Here is a 27,712-nt window from a genome sequence, read left to right on the forward strand (position 1 = left end):
CTACAGAATCTTCTGATTAGCTCACTTAGGCTTAACATTTGTAAACTATAGTTTTCCCTTGATAAAAAATAACTTTGTTAGTATTTCTAAAATTCAGAACATTAACTCTATTCTTAGAAAACCAGATGTAACAGCAAAATTTAGTATTTATCAAAAATTCAAAAAATTTTTAATGTTTTTCGTAAGTTGGTAGGTTTTATAACTTCCAGTTTCAAATTGCACGTAACAATTTACTAATTTAGAACATTTATGAGAAAATATTCATCAGACTTTTCAGAAAATTATACTTTGATTTATTCTTTCAAGCATACAATTATTTTTCATGCTGTCTATATCAATAAAATGATACCCGGTTGTGATCACTTTGTTTCTATCATAAGTTGTTTTCAGTTAACAAGAGTTGATTTACTATAAGACTCAAAGTAAAATTTATCTTAATTTTAAAGTTAGTGTTCATTGCAGGTTTTTTTTTTTTTTTTTTTACGGAGTCTCGCTGTTGCCCAGGCTGGAGCGCAGTGGCGCAATCTCCGCTCACTGCAACCTCTGCCTCCTGGGTTCAAGCGATTCTCCTGCCTCAGCCTCCTGAGTAGCTGGGATTACAGGCACGTGCCACCACGCCCGGCTAATTTTTGTATTTTTACTAGAGATGGGGTTTCACCATGTTGGTCAGGCTGGTCTCAAACTCCTGACCTTGTGATCTGCCCACCTCGGCCTCCTAAAGTCCGGGGATTACAGGCGTAAGCCACTGTGCCTGGCCCTCATTGCAGTTTTATACAGTTTACAAAGTTATTTCCCTACTTCTTCTTGTTCCTTATGGTGTTCCTTTGCTGTCATTGAAAGAATGACTTTTTCTGTAATTTTCTCCTTCTGTTCATTCATGACCAGGTTCAACTAGAAAAAATAAATAAACAGCATGAAAGCAGGTATCTATTGACACCTAATAGCAACATTTATTCAAACAACTAGTTAAGCATAATCATGAATGTGATTTGATATTAATTTTGCTGATACATGAAAATAAACTCTGAATTTCATTTTTATATTTAAAACATTTAACAAACTGAATCTTTTACTTTAAATCTTTTATTGTTTTGAGGATTACTAAAGATGACTTAGGGCAAGAGTGTCCTTAACTGCAGATATTAGACACTGATGAGTACTTTTTTAAAGCATTTCATTAAAATGGACACAGCAACTTTAAAAAAAAAATTAGGTTAATATTTCTATTAAATCCTTTCATTATGTGTAGGGAGTAAATTGTTTGCTGTTATGTCGGGATAAGAAGTCAATGACATAAACCAAAAGTGTCAGTTCAACAGTCTAGAATGGTGCTAAATCATTTATATTTCATGACAAAGGATCATGTATCTAAATACATAAACAGTTACTTTGAACCTGCTCCATTTACAAAGCTAGATAAAGGTATTCTACTACTGCTGCCAACCCATGTGTTATAAAAAAATGAATGTGGCCCATTCTATATTTCTTTATAAACAATCCTTATAGAAACAAACGGTATTTTCATGCTAAACATGAAATTGTTATGTTTTATATGAAATTCTTATTTTCAAACAAAAATGATGTTAAACTCCCAAAATAATATTTGCTCAACAGACTGACATTAATAGAGAACAAGAGCCTAATAGAGAACCCTCTGAATTGGAATATTTAATAATTCTTCAGCAACGGACTTCCCACACCATATTTCATTATTGAGGATTGGAGTAAAAATGAATAATGACCATGTTTTTACATTTTGTTTTGTTAGTGTTGTTGTTTTAAGTAAGCTTTCTCAGTTGTATGCCTGGAAAATCATGTTTGAGTGAACATAAATCTTTAATCCAAACCCTACCTGAAGACTTACTCCTATATTTGGTATAAAATAGAGGAAGGGAGGTTCAAAAATATGACCTCTTGAATCTAGATGTGCATCTATACTAGAATAATAGTATTAAACCTGTAGACACTTTATCTGATGATATGAGACACAGCTAAGCATATCAGAGATTCTGTTTTGTTAGAGAGAAAAGGCCCAGGAATCTTTTGGTGATTCTGATGATCACCCTAGATAAGGAGTTGGGAAATGTTTCTGTAAAGGGCCAGATGGTAAATATTTTAGGCTTTGTGGGGGCGGGGGGAGAATACAATCTCTGTTGCAATTACTTGACTCTGCCATTGTAGCATGAAATAGACACTACATATATACACACACACACACACACACATATATACACACACACTATATATATACACATATATACATATCTATTTCATGCTACAATGGCAGAGTCATGTATATTTATGTATATACATGTGTATATATATGTACATGAGCATGACTGTGCTTCAACAAAACTTTAAAAAACAACAATAACAACATGTGGCAGGCTGAATTTGGCCAACAAGCAGGGGTTTGCCAATCCCTGCCCTAGACTGAGAATCATTGATAAAGAGTTTTTGAAAAATCATTATGTGAAACTATTCCCAAGGGATATATTTGTTAGTTAAATGATACAAAAAAGCCCTTAATACTAAGAAAACTTAAATATCAAGCTCAACTTCCACACATGGAAGCCTAGGTGTGAACCATGGCACAACATATTGGTCTCAAGCGTCTGTTTATTTGATCAGGGGAGCTCTCATCTGAAGAGGAAATGGGTGTAGAAGAGAGGGACAGGAGAATATTTACCAAGTTCATCTATTCTTTACAAAATTTATTTCCAAATGCAAAAACTTTCAGAGCAGATCTTTGTTACAGGGAAGCAAAACAAAACAAAAACAGAGCCATGAAACTCTTTGGTGCCACAGCAGGTGAGGCCGATGCTAATGAGTTTTCAGGGCCATGACATTTAGAACTGCTGCCAAGGAACTTTTTATTTAAAAGGTGGGAATTCTTTACCTTTAAAAGCACCACAGTTGGAAAAAAAAATCACCTCGACCCTAATATTCGACTACTAAAGAAGCACTAGCTAATCTACATAAAAGGGGGAAAACAGACCAATGCTACTGAAAAGCATCACAGCATAGTTCCAAAAGGGAAGTGCAGTAAGATATTAAGAAATAAATGGTCACCAAAATATAAGGATACACACATGGGTCCTTTTCTAGAAACAGACAAGGCATTCCAAAGGATACATCTTAATGAAATCATTTAGAGGAAATCGCTGAAAGTAAAAAGTCAAATTAAGAAAGGGCATTTTCAGCCTGAGGTATTAATAATATGCAGTGCTAACAGCATCTTTCCCTCAAACCCCATGACATGGTAACAATGGTAAGATTCTTCTCTCCTGTCACCTTTAATGAGAATATCCTGTTTCTTCATTAAAATAAAACTATATGCTTTCGATTTGCTGTTCTTATCTAAAATATATGAAATAACTTTTTGCCAATGGGTTTGATATTTCTGAGGTTGATTTTTCATGTGTTAAGAAGGGTAGAGATTTCAAAAATTAAAAATTGGAAACAGAAAGGTGGATAAAATTTGAACATAACTGAAAAATCAAATCCCCACCATATAGGGGAGGAGGCAATCAAGTCACTTGGTTCTAAATATATCTTGTCCCTTTTAAATATAAGAAGGCATCTTCAAATAGTCATTGTGCGTATGAAAATCTAACAAGCTAAACAGGAAGGTTTCATTCATCATTTCTGTCAGGCCTTGCTGCTAAGATTTTTAAAACTTGTAACAAACATTAGTCATACATACTTAGGTTAAAGTTGGGTTCATTCAATACTAATGGGAACCAGAATAGAACAATCAAGAAACTAGTCAAGAACAGTATCCAAAATGAAAGAAACAAGAAACATAATGGCTCTATCAAAGAAAACTGAAAAAAATTTTTTCAGGAAAATGGTCTGGTTAGACAAACAGAAGATAAAAAGGAATAAATTCACATTAAGCAGTTAGTTTAGAAACTAAGGGAAAAAAATCCACAAAGGTATACCTGAAGTAACAGATTCCAATGAAACAATTTCCATTGGTTGTTACCTTGCAAACTATATCAGTTTACTTAAAACTATTAATACTAAGGTTTCAGGCACTGTGCCCTCTCCAAAGCCCTAAGGGGTCATAGTTTAGTAATATATAGTTCTTTTTAAAACATGTAGCCCCTTGTGACCATAATTAAAAGTGCTCTTAATTCTGAGGAATTCTTCAAATGTTTGCTGGCTCAGGAAGCTCTCTTATGGACATCCTAGAGGGGAAAACGGACTCAAGACCTCCTGCTGGAGAAATACAGTCAGAACAGCAGTGATCCCATCTTACATGCATCACTCACCACTGATGGATTTTCTTTTTAACTCTCCTCAAAATATTTTAAAGTGTGCTTAGAAAAATAATACAGATTGTGTAAAAACTTTAACAACATTTTAAGATCTTTAAAAATCTATTTTATAGGAGAAAAATACTATAGTAACTCGAGTTCAATTATTAATATCTTTAGAAAAGGTACAGTAATTTAACCAGCTAGTGTGTTATGTCTACCTAATTCATATTGACATTCCAGATAGGTACTAGCCAAAGGGAGAGAAGCCTTTTAGTCCAACCAAACTCTCATTGCTCTGAACTATAGTTCTGCATGTTGTTTTCTCTGTATTAAGAATAGCTAATGATTCAAATGTGAAGTATATGATATGTGTTATATAAAATGTGCTTAATGAATCAACATGACCCAACAAGAAAACTGAATCTATTAATATAAAAAATCCAAGGTTTTCATGAGATCAATAGATTAGTTGATCTATTAATAAATATTTGATCCATATTTTACATGCAGATCAATATAGGTAATACTGTTTTAGCAGAAACAACACGATAATCAGCCTTCATATATATTGACAAGTTTCCCAATGGTCTGTTAATATACAAAAGACTGGGACAAATTACTTATTTATATATACAAAACATGGTTATAAAGGCCAGCTGCAGGTATTTTTTTGGAAAGTGCATTTTAATAAGGTCCTATTCAGTTACAGAACAAATGGAGAAGAAGTAGTTTGCACTACAGAGTTTAGCGCAAGAGCTTTCTCTTTTTCTAACCACGAAATCAATCATTTGTCCAGACTGTGGGAGTCAGAGTTAGTTACTGAAAAGAGCTCCGTATATAAACAAGTCAATAACTCATTGTGTGTTATTGTCGAGCTGAAGAAGTCGGCTTTCAAAGAGCTGCCCCAGCTTCTCTCAGAATGAATGTCACTGTATTCAGGGACTGGGAGAGAGTCCTTTGTTTCTAGCCATTGCTGGCTGCCATTTATGTATGGGAACGGGAGGTGGCTGCTGGGAGAGTGGGGGAAGCCACTATTTGGTATATAGATGTCCAGAAAACTCTGAATTTGGTCATCCTAGTTAATTTGTATCTGGAAATGCATTACCGGAATTAAGAGTGGCCACACAAAAAATATTTGGTAAAAGAATTAAACAATAAATGAGTCTGTATCCTTTCAAATTGGATAGGACTGATATTTTTGGTTGCCTACCTGTCCACAAAAATGAATCCAAAATCCAGGCATTGGTTTGAAAAGTTCAAATGTATAAAATCAAACTGGTGGAAAGGTCAACATATCAAATAAATGCTATCTGCTCCTGCCATAAATAGTAAAGTTGATTCTTGGGACTATCAAATGGAATTTTCAAAGGATGTGTGTGTGTGTGTGTGTGTGTATGTGTGTGTATACACATATGCTTCTTTTATTTATCTCTATTACACATATAAGTTCATAGAGAAGGTATATTTTAGGATAATGGAATTTCTTTAAAGAATGACTTTGTGTGCTCAACATTTGTGATAAATTAAGGATATATTCCAACTATCTTTGACTTAAAATTAATTTAAATGTTTTTTAAATTCCTAAAATTAATAAGATATTATAATCTTATTTATTTGATCTTAACAATTGTTAAATACCTACTATTAATTCGGAATTAGACTAGGAACTACGAAGAAGCACAAGACCGGATTTCAAGGTTTATAATTAAGCTGTGCAAGTTTAATAAATGGTCTTTTTTTGTCTTTTAGCCTCTAAAATTTTTACAAAAGCTTAGCTCTTGATTAAAATTGCAGTTGTGGGCAAGGAGGGAGTTGGGAACCTGAGCTGAACCAAATTGATTGCACTTTCCCTCATAATTTAGAAAATCACAGCATTAAATAATATGACATGTTTCCACATGCAACAAACTCTACTAGACATTTTTCCAGATACAAATAGGTTAACAGTAAAGTGCAATATGGTTAAGGACCCAATTAAAAAACAATAGGAAGCGAGAAACAATATATGACACAAGGCACATCGTAAGGGCCAAATGGACACATAAACAATACAATCTATAAGTAAGAAGGACAGAAATATTATTTAGGGATGGAGTGGCTGGAGATGGAGAAGCATAAATAATAGGTAGTATCTGGCTAGAAAAAGATGAGCAGTGGTAATATGGGGCATTATTAATAAGTAATATGTTTATTATTTTTAATTAATAATTAATTACATGATGAAACTAGTTCTAAGTAAAATGAGTGAAGTGGCTGGACATAGCTTTGGGAGAGGGAGGGGAGAAGACAAGCTGAACCTTGAGGAAGAAGCAGAGAGAAAGGGCATGGCTGATCCAATCGGCTAAAGTAGTAGAAGGAATGATTCATACTGGGAAGCAAAGGCCTAGATGGTTAGTGTGAATCCATACTTAATCTATTTCTGAACTTAAATATAAGTGGAGCATATGTGCCAAGAGCCCAGTCTTACAATGCAGGCAGAACTGAAGACTCAGTTCTCAGCTCTGCACTGGCTCAATTACTTTCCCTCAAGCTATACATGCTTAACTCAGTGGCAATCTTAGAGATGCCTTAACTTAGTCCTGACCTAGCCCCTACTTTTAGTAATGTAATCTCACTTAAGTCCCTCTATAAAGAAATTTAAGAGTGCCACTTCTTATCCTGGGGAAGAGATAGAAACCTTTCATTTATAACTGGCTGTGAATTCTGGCTCTGCCATAAATTAGCTCTAAGACATTGAGCAATAGTGATTGTTAATGCAGCCCAAGCTTCCAAAGCCAGGGATTCCTCTCCTATCCTTGCTAATTATTTGAATGACGCTACTTTGATCACAGCCTGTAGCTTCTTGAGGGCAGTTTAAGAAAGAAGGTATAAAAGAAACCATCATAATATTGGTAATCAGCAAACCAAAACATAACCATTTGAAAACAGTATTATTTTAAAAGGGTTATAATTTGTCTAAAAGGACAAAAAAGGGAATACTCCAAAATTTACTTAGCACTTAAAGAAACTTATTTATTTATTTTATTTTTTGAGACAGGGTCTTTCTTGCTCTGTTGTCCAGGCTAGAGTGCAGTGGTACAATCTTGGCTCACTGCAACCTCCGCCTCCCAGTTAAAGTGATTCTCCTGCCTCAGCCTCCCTAGGAGCTGGGACTACAGGCGCGTGCCACTACACCTGGCTAATTTTTTTATTTTTTGTAGAGACAGGGTTTCACCATGTTGCTCAGGCTGGTATCAAACTCCTGAGCAGGCGATCCACCAGCCTCGGCCTCCCAAAGTGCTGGGATTGCAGGCATGAACCACCGGGTCCGGCCAAAGATTGTACAAATGTTTAAGGTTTGATATTCTTTGACAAATTTTCCTCTACATAGTTGTAGCATTTATGTTTTCACTAGCTATAAATAAAAACACCAGTTTCCCTGTATTCACTAGTCCTTAAATCCACTAATCTTTATCATCCATCAAATTTTTTGACCGTTTGGTAAGTTAAAACACATCATCTCATTGTTTTAGTTTGAATTATTCTATTAGTAGTACTATTGAACTTTTTTGTATGTATTTTCTTTTGCTATATGTATTTTTTCTTTTACGTTGTATGTTTACTTTCTTTGCACTTACTTTCCTTGGTTTTTATCTCTTTATGAATGATTTAAAAAATCTGTCTGAAAGTGCACTTCACATATTAAGCATATTAACTTATTGTCACATTGCAAATATTTTCTCAGTATATTGTTGCTTTTGATGTTATTAAAGTTCCTTTTTGAGGTAGAGTTCCAGACATTCATTTCATTAATTCTATCCATATTAGACTTAGAAAGACCCATTTCCTTTTAGACTTTATGACTCCAACTATATTATCTTCTATAACTTTTATTATTATATTTAAATATTTAAGTTACCAAAAGTGTGTGAAGTAAAAAGATGCCTCCAACACGTTCTTCTAAAGTGATAGTCAATAGTACCTATTTCATAATTCACTCTTTCCTAGTTGATTTGAAATTTGGGCCACAATCCTCATCTGAGCCCTTGATGCTCGATGTATTGTGGAAATTCAGATTTTTTTGGATTTTAGAAAAGTAATGAAGTACATATCTGTATGCATATGGTGAGAGGACAGAGCCAGATAGAGCTTCATGGATGAGGTTGGACCAATTTTGGGCCACAAAGGATTGATGGGGTTTGTCTGGATGATGGAGTCCATACCAGATGGGCAGAGAGGCAGGAGAAATACTCAAAGATAGGAATGAGCACGTTTAGAAAACTAGTCTGAAGAGATCTTTACTAGGTAATGACCGGCAGTAGCCTTATTGGAGCTGAAAGGTATGTCATGCCCAGCTTAAGTGACATTCACAGTCTGCTCTACAAGGGTGGTGGCCTATCTGGCTTATTTTTTCAGGATCCCAGAATTCTGCATGCAGTTCTCAAGTTATTTGATTCAGATAATTACTTTGGTAGGTAAGAAATGCACAGAGAAAATGTGGTTCTTCTCTTTGGGTAGAGTAATGAGAAATTTGAGTGAGGAAAAGTATGCAGGACTGGCCTCACTGAAGTGGCAGCGTGAGCAGAAAGAATACAGAGACAGCCTGGCAGACATGATTCTCAGCTGAACTCTCAAGATGTTTTGAAGAATTCATAAACAACTTACGATGTTTTATTTGACACACTTGATTGTCCTTCTCAATTTGGTAAGTGCCAGCTTATTACCCTAAAGATGTGCAGTGTGGCTACATTTTATTCCTCTCCTTTGTCTTATAAATCCTGTTTTGTCTTTGTTCCTTGGCTTAGTCTATCAATGTATTACATCACATGCATGTATATAATTTGTGGCAAAATAACTAAATGACTGAGTTATATTCTGATGCTAATATTACTTTCTTCCTGAGCTCTCACCCACTGGATAGTGGGGGCAAAATAACTGAATGTCTAAATCAGTTTAAAGCTTAGTTTAATCCAGTCTTTTTTTTTTTTTTTTTTTTTTTTTTGAGAAGGAGTCTCGCTCTGTTGCCTAGGCTAGAGTGCAGCGGCACAATATCGGCTCACTGCAACCTCCGCCTCCCAGGTTCAAGGATTCTTTGACCTCAGCCTCCTGAGTAGCTGGGATTACCTGCTTGCACCACCATTCCTGGCTAATTTTTTTTTTTGTATTTTTAGTAGAGATGGGGTTTCACCATGTTGGCCAGGCTGGTCTTGAACTCCTGACCTCAGGTGATCTGCCCACCTTGGCCTCCCAAAGGGATGGGAATATAGGTGTGAGCCACCATGCCCAGCCCTAGTCATTTAAATAGTTATTTTAGGTCATGATTTCTCTCAGAAAGCCCCTCCTTTTCCCTGTTGGTTTACTTAAGGTGCAATATGGAAGAAGGGGTTGTGTGGCTTTCATATCCTCAAGGTGTTGGGGGAAGGGGCCTCTGATGTTGAGCTGCCCTTTGGAATGTACACACTGGCACAGCAGCTGCTGGTCGATGGAAGGATGGCCCATGTTCACTTGGCTGCTGGATGCCCCACGGGCCTGCAGCGTGTGAACTTGTGGCCCATTCTTTTGGCTCAGGCATTTTTTATTGTGGTGCTTCCTAGATGATCCAACCTAAACTTGACTTCCTGTGTTATTAGAAACTCCTTCTAACCTCCGGCTGAAACACCCACTTGACCTTGGCTTAACTGGTCTGTGACACTATCATCACTATAGAGCCATCTTTCCTTGACTATGCCAATATCCTGTGACAAACTTCCCAGCTTAACTCTCAGTTACTTCCACGTCCTAGGACACATGAAAACCAAGCGTGGTTCAGAAAATCTCAGGCCTCCTTCCGCCCGCCTTTGATATGCCATCATGTCGAGGTGGCTGTATCCTAGGTTGCTACAGAATAGCTTCTTCCTGTGTCTCAATATTAAGGGGAGTGGGGCAGAAGTCCCTTCTGCCTAAGGACTTGTTTTCATTTACCTGGTACTTGTCTTCCTCCCTAAGCTACACCCTGTAGAAGGAGCATTTAGGACTCACTCATCTGGCTGTTTTGAGTTTTATTCTCCCTTTTCTTAGACTTCTTCCTGTATTTACTCTAGGACAGAAGGGGCTGAAATTTTATTTTATTTCTGTGTTGTTTCTTTCTTATTCCTCACTCCAGCAAAAGTTCAACAACAGACAGAGTCCTTACTCTTAACTTTAAAGGGGGAAATTTGTGGGCTGAGCCTTCTAAGTTTAACTGTGTATATGCTAATTGGGAGAAGTAAAAGTTTTTCTTGAGAGGCAAATTCTCTCTCAAGGAAACAGCCTTTTTTGCAAGGATATTGTCTTGTTGCACAATTCCATTGAACACTTAGCAACAATATTATTGTGACAAGTTCTAGGGATGCCTGGGGGCTAGTTTTGGCAGCTTTGTACTTGCAAAGGCCTGAAAGAAAAGCACACTGATAATTTAAAAATCATTATCCTGGTTATATTAACCATTATAATATATGAAGGACTTCTTTAAACTTGTGACATGATTGAGATATTTGAGTTGGATACCTTAGGTTCCAAGGAATAGATACTTGCTCAGATCTTCTAAATTCATGGGACATTTACTGTGAGGACATATGTGACATATCTATTAGGGCTGATGGGTTGCAATCAATGGGAGCTGATCCAGGCTAACTTAGGCAAAACTAGAATTTAATAGGATGGCAGGTGGTAGCCCATGGAATTCAACGGAAGGCCAAAGAAGGAGTCTGTAGAGTGGGAATCACTCCAGACATCTCGATCTAAGGGACAGTCTCTTTACAGTGCTGCTAGTGGTACAGATTTTCTCTAATTCTTTATGCCTCTAAGTGGCTCCCTTCATGACTACCTCTTAAGAGAGAGGCTGATTGGCCTGGCTAGGGTCAGGGGCCCACCCCTTCGCTTGCAGAGCACAGTTCCTCCAAAACTCAGAGTGGTAGTGGAAGAAATGCAGTAGAGAGGCAGTTTGAGAGGGCAAGCTGAGTTCAGGTTAGGGCACATGACATTCCTGATCATGGCAGAATATCTAAGCAAAAAGTTTATAATCTGGCTCTACTGAGTCAGGACTAATTTAGAACCATTTTCTCCACAGAATGTGTAACAGCTAGAATTTATTGTTACAAAAAAAAAAAAAAAAAGGGAAGGAAAAAGATCTTAAAAGCCATTTAAGCCCAGGTGCCGCAGCTCACACTTGTAATCCCAGCAGTCTGGGAGGCCAAGGTGGGCGGATCACTTGAGCTCAGGAGTTCGAGACCAGCCTGGGCAACATGGCAAAACCCCATCTCTACCAAAAATACAAAAAACTAGCCAGGCATGGGATAATCGCTTGAGCCTGGAGGTGGAAGTTGCAATGAGCAAAGACTGTACCACTGCACTCTAGCCTGGACAACAGAGCAAGAAAGACCCTGCCTCAAAAAATAAAATAAAATAAATAAATAAATAAATAAATAAGTAAGTTTAAGGGCTAAGTAAGTTTTGGAGAATTCTCTTTTTTGTCCTTTTAGACAAATTATAACCCTTTTAAAATAATACTCTTTTAAAATGGTTGTCGGGGGGTGGAGCCAAGATGGCCGAATAGGAACAGCTCCGGTCTCCAGCTCCCAGCCCGAGCGACACAGAAGACGGGTGATTTCTGCATTTCTGCTTGAGGTACTCGTTTCATCTCACTAGGGAGTGCCTAACAGTGGGTGCAGGACAGTCGGTGAAGCGCACTGTGCGTGAGCCGAAGCAGGGCGAGGCATTGACTCACTCGGAAGCGCAAGGGTCAGGGAGTTCCCTTTCCTAGTCAAAGAAAGGGAAGCAGACGGCACCTGGAATATGGGTCAGTCCCACCCTAACTGCGCTTTTCAACGGCCTGGAAAACAGCACACTAGGAGATTGTGTCCCGCACCTGGCTCGGAGGGTCCTATGCCCACGGAGTCTCGCTAATTGCTAGCACAGCAGTCTGAGATCAAGCTGCGAGGCGGCAGCGAGGCTGGGGGAGGGGCGCCCGCCATTGCCCAGGCTTGCTTAGGTAAACAAAGCAGCCAGGAAGCTCGAACTGGGTGGAGCCCACCACAGCTCAAGGAGGCCTCCCTGCCTCTATAGGCTCCACCTCTGGGGGCAGGGCACAGACAAACAAAAACTCTGCAAGAACTTCCACAGACTTAAATGTCCCTGTCTGACTGACAGCTTTGAAGAGAGTAGTGGTTCTCCCAGCACGCAGCTGGAGATCTGAGAACAGTCAGACTGCCTCCTAAAGTGGGTCCCTCACCCCTGAGCAGCCTAACTGGAAGGCACCCCCCCAGTAGGGACAGACTGACACCTCATTCAACCCGGTACTTCTCTGAGACAAAACTTTCAGAGGAACTATCAGACAGCTGAATTTGTGGTCTCACGAAAATCTGCTGTTCTGCAGCCACCGCTGCTGACACCCAGCCAAACAGGGTCTGGAGTGCACCTCTAGTAAACTCCAACAGACCTGCAGCTGAGGGTCCTGTCTGGTAGAAGGAAAACTAACAAACAGAAAGGACATCCACACCAAAAACCCATCTGTACATCACCATCATCAAAGACAAAAAGTAGATAAAACCACAAAGATGGGGAAAAAACAGACCAAAAAAACTGGAAACTCTAAAAAACAGAGCACCTCTCCTCCTCCAAAGGAACGCAGTTCCTCACCAGCAATGGAACAAAGCTGGATGGAGGATGACTTTGATGAGTTGAGAGAAGAAGGCTTCAGACGATCAAACTACTCTGAGCTACGAGAGGAAATTCAAAACAACAGCAAAGAAGTTAAAAACTTTGAAAAAGAATTAGAAGAATGGATAACTAGAATAACCAATGGAGAGAAGGGCTTCAAGGAGCCGATGGAGCTGAAAGCCAAGTTTCGAGAACTACGCGAAGATTGCAGAAGCCTCAGTAGCAGATGCGATCAACTGGAAGAAAGGGTATCGCTGATGGAAGATGAAATGAATGAAATGAAAAGAGAAGGGAAGTTTAGAGAAAAAAGGATAAAAAGAAATGAACAAAGCCTCCAAGAAATTTGGGACTATGTGAAAAGACCAAACCTACGTCTGATTGGTGTACCTGAAAATGATGGGGAGAATGGAACCAAGTTGGAAAACACTCTGCAAGATATTATCCAGGAGAACTTCCCCAATCTAGCAAGGCAGGCCAGCATTCAGATTCAGGAAATACAGAGAACGCCACAAAGATACTCCTCGAGAAGGGCAACTCCAAGACACATTATTGTCAGATTCACCAAAGTTGAAATGAAAGAAAAAATGTTAAGGGCAGCCAGAGAGAAAGGTCGGGTTACCCACAAAGGGAAGCCCATCAGACTAACAGCTGATCTCTCAGCAGAAACTCTACAAGCCAGAAGAGAGTGGGGGCCGATATTCAACATTCTTAAAGAAAAGAATTTTCAACCCAGAATCTCCTATCCCGCCAAACTAAGCTTCATAAGTGAAGGAGAAATAAAACACTTTACAGACAAGGAAACGCTGAGTGATTTTGTCACCACCAGGCCTGCCCTAAAAGAGCTCCTGAAGGAAGCACTAAACATGGAAAGGAACAACCGGTACCAGCCACTGCAAAAACATGCCAAATTGTAAAGACCATCGAGACTAGGAAGAAACTATAGCAACTAACGAGCAAAATAACCAACTAACATCATAATGACAGGATCAGATTCACACATAACAATATTAACGTTAAATGTAAATGGGCTAAATGCTCCAATCAAAAGACACAGACTGGCAAACTGGATAAGGAGTCAGGACCCATCAGTGTGCTGTATTCAGGAAACCCATCTCACGTTCAGAGACACACATAGACTCAAAATAAAGGTATGGAGGAAGATCTATCAAGCAAATGGAAAACAAAAAAAGGCAGGGGTTGCAATCCTAGTCTCTGATAAAATAGACTTTAAACCAACAAAGATCAAAAGAGACAAAGAAGGCCATTACATAATGGTAAAGGGATCAATTCATCAAGAAGAGCTAACTATCCTAAATATATATGCACCCAACACAGGAGCACCCAGATTCATAAAGCAAGTCCTGAGTGACCTACTAAGGGACTTAAACTCCCACACAATAATAATGGGAGATTTTAACACCCCACTGTCAGCATTAGACAGATCAACGAGACAGAAAGTTAACAAGGATATCCAGGAATTGAACTCAGCTCTACATAAAGTGGACCTAATAGACATCTACAGAACTCTCCACCCCAAGTCAACAGAATATACATTTTTTTCAGCACCACACCACACCTATTCCAAAATTGACCACATAGTTGGAAGTAAAGCTCTCCTCAGCAAATGTAAAAGAACAGAAATTATAACAAACTGTCTCTCAGACCACAGTGCAATCAAACTAGATCTCAGGATTAAGAAACTCACTCAAAACCGCTCTACTACATGGAAACTGAACAACCTGCTCCTGAATGACTATTGGGTACATAATGAAATGAAGGCAGAAATAAAGATGTTCTTTGAAACCAACGAGAACAAAGACACAACATACCAGAATCTCTGGGACACATTCAAAGCATTGTGTAGAGGGAAATTTATAGCACTAAATGCCCACAAGAGAAAGCAGGAAAGATCCAAAATTGACTCCCTAACATCACAATTAAAAGAACTAGAAAAGCAAGAGCAAACACATTCAAAAGCTAGCAGAAGGCTAGAAATAACTAAAATCAGAGCAGAACTGAAGGAAATAGAGACACAAAAAACCCTTCAAAAAATTAATGAATCCAGGAGCTGGTTTTTTGAAAAGATCAACAAAATTGATGGACCGCTAGCAAGACTAATAAAGAAGAAAAGAGAGAAGAATCAAATAGATGCAATAAAAAACGAAAAAGGGGATATCACCACCGATCCCACAGAAATACAATCTACCATCAGAGAATACTACAAACACCTCTATGCAAATAAACTAGAAAATCTAGAAGAAATGGATAAATTCCTCGACAAATACACCCTCCCAAGACTAAACCAGGAAGAAGTTGAATCTCTGAATAGACCAATAACAGGTTCTGAAATTGTGGCAATAATCAATAGCTTACCAACCAAAAAGAGTCCAGGACCTGATGGATTCACAGCCGAATTCTACCAGAGGTACAAGGAGGAACTGGTACCATTCCTTCTGAAACTATTCCAATCGATAGAAAAAGAGGGAATCCTCCCTAACACATTTTATGAAGCCAGCATCGTCCTGATACCAAAACCTGGCAGAGACATAACCAAAAAAGAGAATTTCAGACCAATATCCTTGATGAACATTGATGCAAAAATCCTCAATAAAATACTGGCAAACCGAATCCAGCAGCACATCAAAAAGCTTATCCACCATGATCAAGTGGGCTTCATCCCTGGGATGCAAGGCTGGTTCAACATACGCAAATCAATAAATGTAATCCAACATATAAACAGAACCAAAGACAAAAACCACATGATTATCTCAATAGATGCAGAAAAGGCCTTTGACAAAATTCAACAACCCTTCATGCTAAAAACTCTCAATAAATTAGGTATTGATGGGACGTATCTCAAAATAATAAGAGCTATCTACGACAAACCCACAGCCAATATCATACTGAATGGGCAAAAACTGGAAGCATTCCCTCTGAAAACTGGCACAAGACAGGGATGCCCTCTCTCACCGCTCCTGTTCAACATAGTGCTGGAAGTTCTGGCCAGAGCAATCAGGCAGGAGAAGGAAATAAAAGGTATTCGATTAGGAAAAGAGGAAGTCAAATTGTCCCTGTTTGCAGATGACATGATTGTATATCTAGAAAACCCCATTGTCTCAGCCCAAAATCTCCTTAAGCTGATTAGCAACTTCAGCGAAGTCTCAGGATACAAAATTAATGTACAAAAATCACAAGCATTCTTGTACACCAATAACAGACAAACAGAGAGCCAAATCATGAGTGAACTCCCATTCACAATTGCTTCAAAGAGAATAAAATACCTAGGAATCCAACTTACAAGGGATGTGAAGGACCTCTTCAAGGAGAACTACAAACCACTGCTCAATGAAATAAAAGAGGATACAAACAAATGGAAGAACATTCCATGCTCATGGGTTGGAAGAATCAATATCGTGAAAATGGCCATACTGCCCAAGGTAATTTATAGATTCAATGCCATCCCCATCAAGCTACCAATGACTTTCTTCACAGAATTGGAAAAAACTACTTTAAAGTTCATATGGAACCAAAAAAGAGCCCGCATCGCCAAGTCAATCCTAAGCCAAAAGAACAAAGCTGGAGGCATCACGCTACCTGACTTTAAACTATACTACAAGGCTACAGTAACCAAAACAGCATGGTACTGGTACCACAACAGAGACATAGATCAGTGGAACAGAACAGAGCCCTCAGAAATGATGCCGCATAGCTACAACTATCTGATCTTTGACAAACCTGACAAAAACAAGAAATGGGGAAAGGATTCCCTATTTAATAAATGGTGCTGGGAAAACTGGCTAGCCATATGTAGAAAGCTGCAACTGGATCCCTTCCTTACACCTTATACAAAAATTAATTCAAGATGGATTAAAGACTTATATGTTAGACCTAAAACCATTAAAATCCTACAAGAAAACCTAGGCAATACCATTCAGGACATAGGCGTGGGGAAGGACTTCATGTCTAAAACACCAAAAGCAATGGCAACAAAAGCCAAAATCGACAAATGGGATCTCATTAAACTAAAGAGCTTCTGCACAGCAAAAGAAACTATCATCAGAATGAACAGGCAACCTACAGAATGGGAGAAAATTTTTGCAACCTACTCATCTGACAAAGGGCTAATATCCAGAATCTATAATGAACTCAAACAAATTTACAAGAAAAAAACAAACAACCCCATCAAAAAGTGGGCAGAGGACATGAACAGACACTTCTCAAAAGAAGACATTTATGCAGCCAGAAAACACATGAAGAAATGCTCATCATCACTGGCCATCAGAGAAATGCAAATCAAAACCACAGTGAGATACCATCTCACACCAGTTAGAATGGCCATCATTAAAAAATCAGGAAACAACAGGTGCTGGAGAGGATGTGGAGAAATAGGAACACTTTTACACTGTTGGTGGGACTGTAAACTAGTTCAACCATTGTGGAAGTCAGTGTGGCCATTCCTCAGGGATCTCGAACTAGAAATACCATTTGACCCAGCCATCCCATTACTGGGTATATACCCAAAGGACTATAAATCATGCTGCTATAAAGACACATGCACACGTATGTTTATTGCGGCACTATTCACAATAGCAAAGAGTTGGAACCAACCCAAATGTCCAACAACGATAGACTGGATTAAGAAAATGTGGCACATATACACCATGGAATACTATGCAGCCATAAAAAATGATGAGTTCGTGTCCTTTGTAGGGACATGGATGAAACTGGAAAACATCATTCTCAGTAAACTATCGCAAGGACAAAAAACCAAACACCGCATGTTCTCACTCATAGGTGGGAATTGAACAATGAGAACTCATGGACACAGGAAGGGGAACATCACACTCCGGGGACTGTTGTGGGGTGGGGGAGGGGGAGGGACAGCATTAGGAGATACACCTAATGCTAAATGACGAGTTAATGGGTGCAGGAAATCAACATGGCACATGGATACATATGTAACAAACCTGCACATTGTGCACATGTACCCTAAAACCCTAAAGTATAATAAAAAAATAAAAAAATAAATAAAAAAAAAATGGTTGTCATGCTTTGGTTTGCTGATTATCAAATATTATGATGGTTTCTTTTATGCAGAGCAAGACTCCATCTCAAAAACAAAAATGTTTACAGTCTCTTTGATCCAGAAATTCCACTTCTTTTTTTATTTCAATAGTTTTCAAGGTACAGGTGGTTTTTCGGTTACATGGATAAGTTCTTTAGTAGTGATTTCTGAGATTTTGGTGCACCTGTCACTCGAGCAGTATACACTGTGCCCAATATGTAGTATTTTATCCCTCACCCCCTCCCAACTTCCCCCCAAGTCACCAAAGTCCATTATATTACTCTTATGCCTTCGCATCCTCAAAGCTTAGCTCCCACTTATAAATGAGAACATATGATATTTGGTTTTCCATTACTGAGTTACCTCACTTAGAATGATGGCCTCCAGCTCCGTCCAAGTCGCTGCAAAAGACACTATTTTATTCCTTTTTATGCCTGAGTAGTATTTTATGGTGTATATATACCACGTTTTCTTAATCCACTCATTGGTTGATGGGCACCTGCAAATTGTGCTGTTATAAACATGCATATGTGCATGTATCTTCTAACAATGACTTCTTTTCCTTTGGGTAAGTACCCAGTAGTAGTGAGAGGTGAAGCCAGCTGGACTTCCTGGGTTGAGTGGGCACTTGGAGAACTTTTCTGTCTAGCTAGAGGATAGTAAATGCACCAATCAGTGCTCTGTGTCTAGCTAAAGGATTGTAAACGCACCAATCAGCACTCTGTAAAATGGATCAATCAGCACTCTGTAAAATGGACCAATCAGCACTCTGTAAAATGGACCTACCAGCAGATGTGCGTGGGGCCAAATAAGGGAATAAAAGCTGGCCACCCCAGCCAGTAGCAGCAACCTGCTGGGGTCCCCTTCCATGCTGTGGAAGCTTTGTTCTTTTGCTCTTCACAATTAATCTTGCTGCTGCTCACTCTTTGGGTCTGCACTAACTTTATGAGCCATAACACTCACCACAAGGGTCTGCGGCTTCATTTCTCAAGTCAGCGAGACCACAAACCCACGGAGAGGAACACACAACTCCAGACGCGCCACCTTTAAGAGCTGTATCACTCTCTGTGAAGGTCTGCAGCTTCACTCCTGAAGTCAGCAAGACCACGAACCCACCCGAAGGAAGAAACTCCAGACACCTCTGAACATCTGAAGGAACAAACTCCGGACACACCATCTTTAAGAGCTGTAACACTCGCTGCAAGCATCCGCAGCTTCATTCTTGAAGTCAGCAACACCAAGAATCCACCAGAAGGAATAAATTCCAGACACAGTAAGATTGCTGGATCAAATGGTTGTTCTACTTTTAGTTCTTTAAGGAATCTCCATACTGTTTTCCACGGTGGGTGTACTAATTTACATTCCCACCAGCAATTTAAAAGTGTTGCCTTTTCACCACATCTACACTAACAGCTATCGTTTGTTGACTTTAATTATGGCCATTCTTCCAGGAGTAATGTGGCGTCTCTCATTGTGGTTTTAATTTGCCAGAAATTCCACTTCTAAAAATTTGTCAACAGGAAATAATTATGGATATGCACCCAAAGGTTAAGAGGATGACAAAACATTGCTTGCAATAGTAAAAGGACTGCATACTATGTAAATGTTCAAAAATAAGGGGATTAGTAAAATAAACCAGTAGGGTAGAATATCATCATCTATTTAAAATAATGCCATGAAATATTTAACAATGGGAAATAATATCATTACATTAAATGAAAAATCAAGTCTCAAAAAGTAAATAAAATTTTAAATATAGATCAGTATATATAAAAAGGGCATATGCCAAAATATTGAGAATAGCTACTCAGAATGGTGAGGCCATGATGAGTAGTATAACTCTCTTTCTTTTTAATTTATATCAGCTTTACTCAACTAAATTTTCTACAATATCTATCTATCTATCTATCTGTATAAAGAGAGATGCATTAATTTTGTAATAAAGCCTCTTAATACTCCTTTCCTTGACACCCACCAATATATCTAATTTACTACTGTACTTATTTCTTATCATCTAATCTATGTCCACACTTTCTCCAGCATAATTGCTTTTTCCCTTATTTCTTCTCAATTTTTAAAAGATCAAATATAATTCAAAAAAACCTAAAATTTATAAAAATAGACAAAAGGAGATAAACTATTATCACCTTTGCTTTTAAAATTGCCAACAGGCTACTAAACTTTAGTGAGAATCAGAAAAAAAAGGTAGTATAAATTGTGTCGAGCAATGGAAGATTAATAAATTCTTATTTAAGAATTGCATTAAATTATATTTCCTGCTTCTTAAAAGTGAACGGAAATGAGAACAAAGATGAGGAAGAGAAAAGGGTGGGTGTTCACTGCCTACTCTGTCACACTGTTCTGGGCACAGCAGATACACTGTATCATTCAGCTCTCAAAAGAACTTCAGCACGTTTGTGTAAACGATGCTTAAAGAAGTTAAGTAGCATGCTCATGAACACAAGGCAAAGAAAACTGAAAAACTAGGATTCAAATCCAGGCATGTCTAACTTCAGCCACTTATGATTTTTAATTTTGTCTTGGATACACCAGGAAATATGATAAAATGAAAATATAGCTAGATAATAACAAACTGGCAATTTTTAAATTCAAGTTGATCATAAAATTATGAAAGCTCAGAGTCAAAAATCAGAATTCTATTATGATTTTTGATGACCTAATGAGAAAATAAATTACATTTGGAGCCTTTAATCTAGGAGAATTCATTTTGGAAGATTATACAAAAAAGAAACTGGATAAAGATCCACTGGCTGTCTGCAATTATTAATGAAACTTACCTAACGTCTGCTTCATCTCTAGGATTATCAAAAACAGCACCCAATGTCATTATTTTTTCATACTGAAAATATCCATTAATCTATTCTAATACAATACAACAATTAATGAATACTCAGAGGTGCTGTTAACAGCTTTGTATTTAATATTTTAGACATTTTTCTATGCACATGTATAGAAATACAGGTACATATAAAGTACGTGAATGTTATGTTTACAGAAATGGTATCACATCGCCATATTAGTTGACAGCTTGCTTATTTGGCATAGCAATGCATTCAAATATTCCTTAAAAACATCTTAAGCAGACCTATAACTATGTAGTCACCTATAGTTATCAAAAGGTACAAAGGTCAAAAGGTACAAAGTTTCCATTAGAAGGTCTAAGTTTTAGTGATCTATTGCACAGCATGGTGACCTTAGTTAATAATATGTTGTATATATTTCAAAATTTTAAATGTTCTCACCACAAAACAGTGATAATTATGTGGTAATAGACATGTTAATTCACTTGATTTAATCATTCCACGATGTGTGTGTGTGTCTCATAACATCACATCATACCTCATAAATATAATTATTATTTGTGAATTAAAAATTAAATATGAATAATTTTCATTCAACCTGGTTCAATTTTTTCATTTCATGTCTAATTGAAAGCTCTCCCCTTATCACAGTGCAAATTAGACTTGCGACACAAGAAGTTTGGAATAGGGATAGAAGCACATTGTCTTTTTATTTTCATAATCCTTAACTCTGTCACTATTGGGGACACATCATTTTTGCCTCCGTTCCATTGGAGAGAACTTAGTCACATGGCCACTTCCAACTGTCAGTCAGGCTGGGAGATAGAGTATAGTTGTACTTCAAAAAAAGAAAGGAATGATTCTAATGGAAAGCTAAAAGTCTCCACCACAGTGTTGCTCTATACAGGGTAACCATGTGATCTACTGTTTAAATCAGGAGTTGCTGAGAGTGAAATAATCAGGGAGAGGTAACAGGTAAATTCTAGGAGCGTTTTGGGAAAATTCTCTTCCCCTATTTCTCTACTTACTAAAGTCCTCTAATCTCTTTGGGTCGCCTTTCCTGAGGCAGTCTGTCATCTCCTTTGTGTCATCAAAACAGTGTATTCACAGCTGGAGCACATCAGCTCACACATTTGTTGAAATTATTTGCTGTCTTTCTACTTTCTTTTTTTTTTTTTTTTTTTTTGGGACGGAGTCTCGTTGCTCTGTCACCCAGGCTGGACTGCAGTGGCGCGATCTTGGCTCACTGCAAGCTCCGCCTCCCGGGTTTACGCCATTCTCCTGCCTCAGCCTCTCCGAGTAGCTGGGACTACAGGCGCCCGCCACCACGCCTGGCTAATTTTTTGTATTTTTAGTAGAGACGGAGTTTCACCGTGGTCTCGATCTCCTGACCTTGTGATCCGCCTGCCTCGGCCTCCCAAAGTGCTGGGATTGCAAGCGTGAGCCACCGCGCCCGGCCTGTCTTTCTACTTTCTACTGTCTTGTGGTGTGCCTACACCTCCACTCTGCACCTGTGGCCATCCAAGAGGTTACTGAGTCTTCCCATTTCATTTGGTCCTAGTCGAGAGACAACAATCATGGCAAACCATGCCACAATGGGGCGGGCTAATTGGCTCAGTCCTGACTAACCACAGAATGGCATAATTAGTTCAGGAATGAGCAAAATTGGAACACTCAGGAATCTTTCCATGGCCTTTAATGTGTAGGAACTGAGAGAAAGATGGTTTCTTTCTCCATCCAGTGACCCAGCTGCCATTTATCTCTACATATTGTTGCCATAAGGGAATACAGACTTTAAAGTTTGGATATATTCTCAATACTGGGTCAAAAAATTTTTAAACCTTGAGCAGGCTAAACCATACATATATCTATATTTTGGATTTAGCTGGTTTTTGAGCTCTAATGTAAGACAAAAATCTGACAACGTCACTGTCCACTCCAAACTCCTCGGTGACTCTCTGCTGCCTACAGGTTAAAAACCCAAGCTCTTTATCATGGCATTACTATCTGGCTTCTCCCTCCTCATCTGCCTCTTCTCCCATCCCCTTCCTTACAACTCTGACTTGCCCTTACGCTGTGTCATAGTTATTCTCATGTTATACAACTATCTCATGTCATCAATGCCCCTACATCCTGAAATTATGAGAGACTCTCAAAATCTACTCTTCAAACCCCCATCGCATTATCAAGCTCCTTCACCATTCTGGGAATTCCCACTGTAATTACTTGTTATAACCATAAATTCTGTTGTGGGTTGTGGAGAATATAAGGATAAAAAGTAGATTACTGGCCGGTCGCGGTGGCTCACGGGTGTAATCCCAGCATTTTTGGAGGCCGAGGCGGGCGGATCACTTGAGGTCAGGAGTTCCAGACCAGCCTGGCCAACATGGTGAAACCCCATCTCTACTAAAAATACAAAAATCAGCCGGGCGTGGTGGTGGGTGCCTGTAATCCCAGCTGCTGGGAAGGCTGAGGCACAAGAATCACTTGAACCCAGGATGCAGAGGTTGCAGTGTACTGAGATTGTGCCACTGCACTCCAGCCTGGGCGATAGAGCCAGACTCAGTCTTAAAACACACACACACACACACACACACACACACACACACACACACACACGTGCGCACAGATTACCATAACTCTATGCTGTATCATTCACACAGTGTCATGCGTGCACACACACACACACCCACACACTCTCACACCTGTGCCACTGTTCAAACTGTTGCTCTGCCTATAATAATATGGTTTGGCTCTGTGTCCACACCCAAATCCCATGTTGAATTGTAATCACCAGTGTTGGGGGAGGGAGCTGCTGGGAGGTGATTAGATCATGGGGGCAGATTTCTCCCTTGCTATTCTCACGATAGCGAGTGAGTTCTCACAAGATCTGGTTGTTAAACAGTGTGTGGCACTTCCCCTCACTCTCTCTCTCCTGCTCTGGCATGTGAAGAAGGTGCCTGCTTCCCCTTCACCTTCCTCCGTGATGGTAAGTTTCCCGAGGCCTCCCTGGCCATGCTTCTTCTGCAGCCTATGGAACTGTGAGTCAATTAAACCTCTTTTCTTCATAAATTACCCAGTCTCAGGTAGTTCTTTATAGCAGTATGAGAACAGACTAATACAAATGCTTTCCCTTAACTAACACTCACACATACCCTCAGACTCTGCTCTGGTTTACCTCCAGGAAGCCTGCTCTGACTTCTCAGTCCTAGGCCCAGGAGCCCATCTTTGATACCCTCTACTGTGCTCCTATATTAACTATGCAGGGTGCTATCACAGCACTTATCACAGTGGTAAGCGGTGTCTCTTACATGTTGATCCCTTCTACCAGACTGAGCTCCTCTAAAGTAGGCTCTTAGTATGTATTCATCTCTCTACATCTCTCATGCCTAGCACAGAATAGATATTTAACAAATACCAGTTAACCTGAACAGAGCTGTAGTGAAAATTATGGCTGGGATATATAGAATTATTAAAAGAGATTCTGGAAAGCCCTGAAGTCTGATGCAATATATAAATATAAATAAAGGAGGATAAAGAGTCCATTGTCTGAAGCCATCTTCATCATGCAAAGCTGGCCTTTTACAATATATAAGGTTAGAATACGCTGTAAAAGGGAACCCTGGCACTGGATTTCATTACTGGCTCCATCCTCTCTGGAGCCCAAGTGTCCATTCCTGCTGTGAAAGGCTAATGCGGATGCATTACTATACCCTACTATGTGGTTCTTCTTCCCAGGTGTTCAGCCTTGTGTTCTGCCAGTTACCACTCTGACCAGAAGCATTTTTAGGCAAAGGGACATTTATTGTATAAACTTGTAACTAATGTATAACCTCTGAAGATTTATTTTTACTTAGTTCTGACATTCAGAACCCGATTTGGATTCTAAATTTTTACTGTCCTGCATTTCTAATCCTGTTCATTTTTCAAAAAAGCTAAAACTTTTGTTGTTCAGAATGGTTTGAATTTGGATACTAAGGAGGACTAATTTACTTAGTCTGAAATGGATTCCATTTTGCTTTCCAAAAAGTTTGACCTCTCAACTTTATCTAGAACCTAGATCCTTTGATATTTTCATGTTCAATATTTGAATTCATCATCATCATCCATCATTAGAGGAGAGATAATTTCTTGAGGACTTACTATGTGCCAGGCACTGTGCTAGTGCTTGCACTGTCTCACTTATCTTTAAGAAAGTACTGTAGTGGGGAAGAGTCAAGTATGTTTGAGCTATTTGTCTCAAAACATGACCCATTTCTCAAGACACAAACTTTGAAATCTCCACAGAAAAAATAATCTCCTTCCTTTGAATTCTTTTTGTGTCACATGTACAGAATTTTGCATCATCAACATCATTCAAAAAATATTTATTGAATACTCATTATGTGTCAAGGTTAGGAAACAGTGGTTAACAAGCCAGACATTTCCCTCATGGAGCTTAACATCTTAGAAAGAAGGGAGACATAGGACAAGTAGGAGTAAGTATGACAGGCATAAAAAGAAGTGTGGAATTTGGAGGGAAACTACCCTAGGCTGAAGGCCAGACCAGTAAATGCTCCCATGAGCCAGCAAATTATGAAGCTAAAGGTGGGCAAGAGGTGACCACGTCAAAGTGGACAAGGGAAGAGCATTCTAGGCAGAGGAGACATTAGAGTCACCTCATCCACAATATATCTCATACAGTATCTTCATCTTCAATATAACCCTAAAAAAGTCATTATTGTCATTTTGCAGATGAGAAAAACTAAGACTCAGAGGTCAGACCAGTTAATAAGATTAGAACTCTTGCTGACTGGAATCTAAACATTTCCAGTATGCTTAGCTCCTTCTCAAACTTGCCTTGCCCAGCCCATTTGGATCAGCAGTTGGCAAACTGTTTCTGTAAAGAAACAGATAGTAAATACTTTTTAGGCTTTGCACACCAGAGGCAAAAACAAGGATAAAATATATGAACTTAAATAACAAGAGGAAAAAGAATTTCATGATGTGTTTTACAAAATTCAAAATATAATTGAGTACAATATTTTGAAATACAGGTCTACTAATGAGAAGAATGTAATTCCTTTTAGGAGAATAACATTTCACTTAATTAGAGTTCAAAGCTAATGTTTTCTATCATCGAATCAATCACAAATATTCATCTGTGAAAACCATTCTAACTTTCTGATCATATCAAAGCAGGTGGCCAGTCAGATCTGGCCCCTAGGCTTAGCAACCCCTGAATTGGACTGTAAACACTGAGATCAGTACTGAACAATAATTTAATGTGAGGCACACATGTAATTTTAAATTATCTAGTAGCTGCAGTAAAAAGAAACAGGTAAAATTTATTTTAGTAATATATTTTCTTTACCAAAAATGTAATTATTTATACATATAATTAATACAAAAAGTATTAATGGGCTATCTTGCCATCTTTTTTCATACTAAATCTTTGAAGTCCAGTGTGAATTCTACATTTGCAACATGTCTTAATTTGGACTAGACACATGTCAAGTATAGCCCAGGGACAGGTCTGTGTCAGTCTAGGCATGTATAAATAAGAAAGGTAGAAAATATAAAATCTGTGTTCCACTGAAGAATGCAAATTCTGTTTAAAGATGATAACTGCCACTCAGCTGCACAAAATGCTGTGTGAAAAAGTGAACCAATGTGTTGCCGGATGTTCCAGATTTTATGAGACATATTTCATACTGCACATAGATGCTCAATAAATATTAAGACTTTCAAGTTAAAACAATAATGTTTGCAAATAAAATACTTCAAGAATATCAAAGGAATGAAAGTAGATGATAAAAATATAGAAATAATAATATCCATATTTCCAACCATCTAATAAAAATAAGTTTACCCACTTAGATTTTTCAATAGTATTTTAAAGAATAAAATCATTCAGTTAAAAGCGTTTTAACTGGCCAGGTGGGTAGCTCACATCTCTAATCCTGGCACTTTGGGAGGCCAAGCTGGGAGGATCGCTTAAAGCCAGGAGTTTGACACCAGACTGGGCAACAAAGCAAGATTCCCTCTCCACAAAACATAAAAAATAAAAATTAAAAAATGAGCGGGGCATGGTAGCACACACCTGTAGTCCTAGGTACTCTCGAGGCTGAAGTGGGATGATCACTTGAGCCCAGGAATTCAAGGTTACAGAGCAAGAGCAAGACCCTTTCTCAAAAAAAAAAGAAAAAAAATATATATATACACACACACACACATATACGCACACATATATATACATACATATAAATGATAAATGAATAAACTATATATATATATATATATATGCGCAATGGAATATTATTCAGGCCTAAGGGAAGAAAATTCTGATATATGCTAAACATGGGTAAACCTTGAAAACATTATGCCAAGTCAAATAAGCCAAGCACAAAAGGACAAATATTGTGTGATTCAATTTATGAGTTATCTAGAGTAATCAAATTCATAAAAAACAGGAAGCAGAATGGTGGTTGCCGGGGTTGAGGGCAGGGGCAAATGGAAGCTTAGAGCTTAATGTACAGAGTTTCAGTTTGGAAAGGTGAAAAATGTCTAGAAATGCATGGCAATGATGGTGATAGAACAATGTGAATATTCTTATGCCACAGAACTGATGGATTAAGAATGATTTAAAATGATAAAGTTTATATTATGGTATTTTACTACAATGAAAAAGTAGCTATAACATATATTAATAAGAAAAACACTTGTTTTTATTTAATCGACAAATAAAATTTGTATATATTTTTGGTGTGCAATATGATGTTCTGAAATATGTACATATTGCAGAATGGCTAAATCAAGCTCATTAACCCATGCATTATCTCATATATTTATTATTTTTTGCAATAAGAACACCTAACATCTATTCTCTTAGCAATTTTCAAATATACAAAACATTGTTTTTATTT

General features: G+C 38.3%; 1 protein-coding gene across 1 annotated transcript in view; it reads right to left on the reverse strand.

The window, feature by feature from the left end:
* DCDC1 (doublecortin domain containing 1) overlaps positions 1-27,712 on the reverse strand; it is a 451,976-nt gene that overhangs the window by 257,014 nt on the left and 167,250 nt on the right. Inside the window, 1 exon segment of the mRNA XM_030829012.1 lies at positions 799-891. Within this exon segment, the coding sequence (XP_030684872.1) occupies positions 799-891 (93 nt within the window).

This window comes from Nomascus leucogenys, chromosome 15, assembly GCF_006542625.1.
Source record: "Nomascus leucogenys isolate Asia chromosome 15, Asia_NLE_v1, whole genome shotgun sequence".
NCBI lineage: Eukaryota > Metazoa > Chordata > Mammalia > Primates > Hylobatidae > Nomascus > Nomascus leucogenys.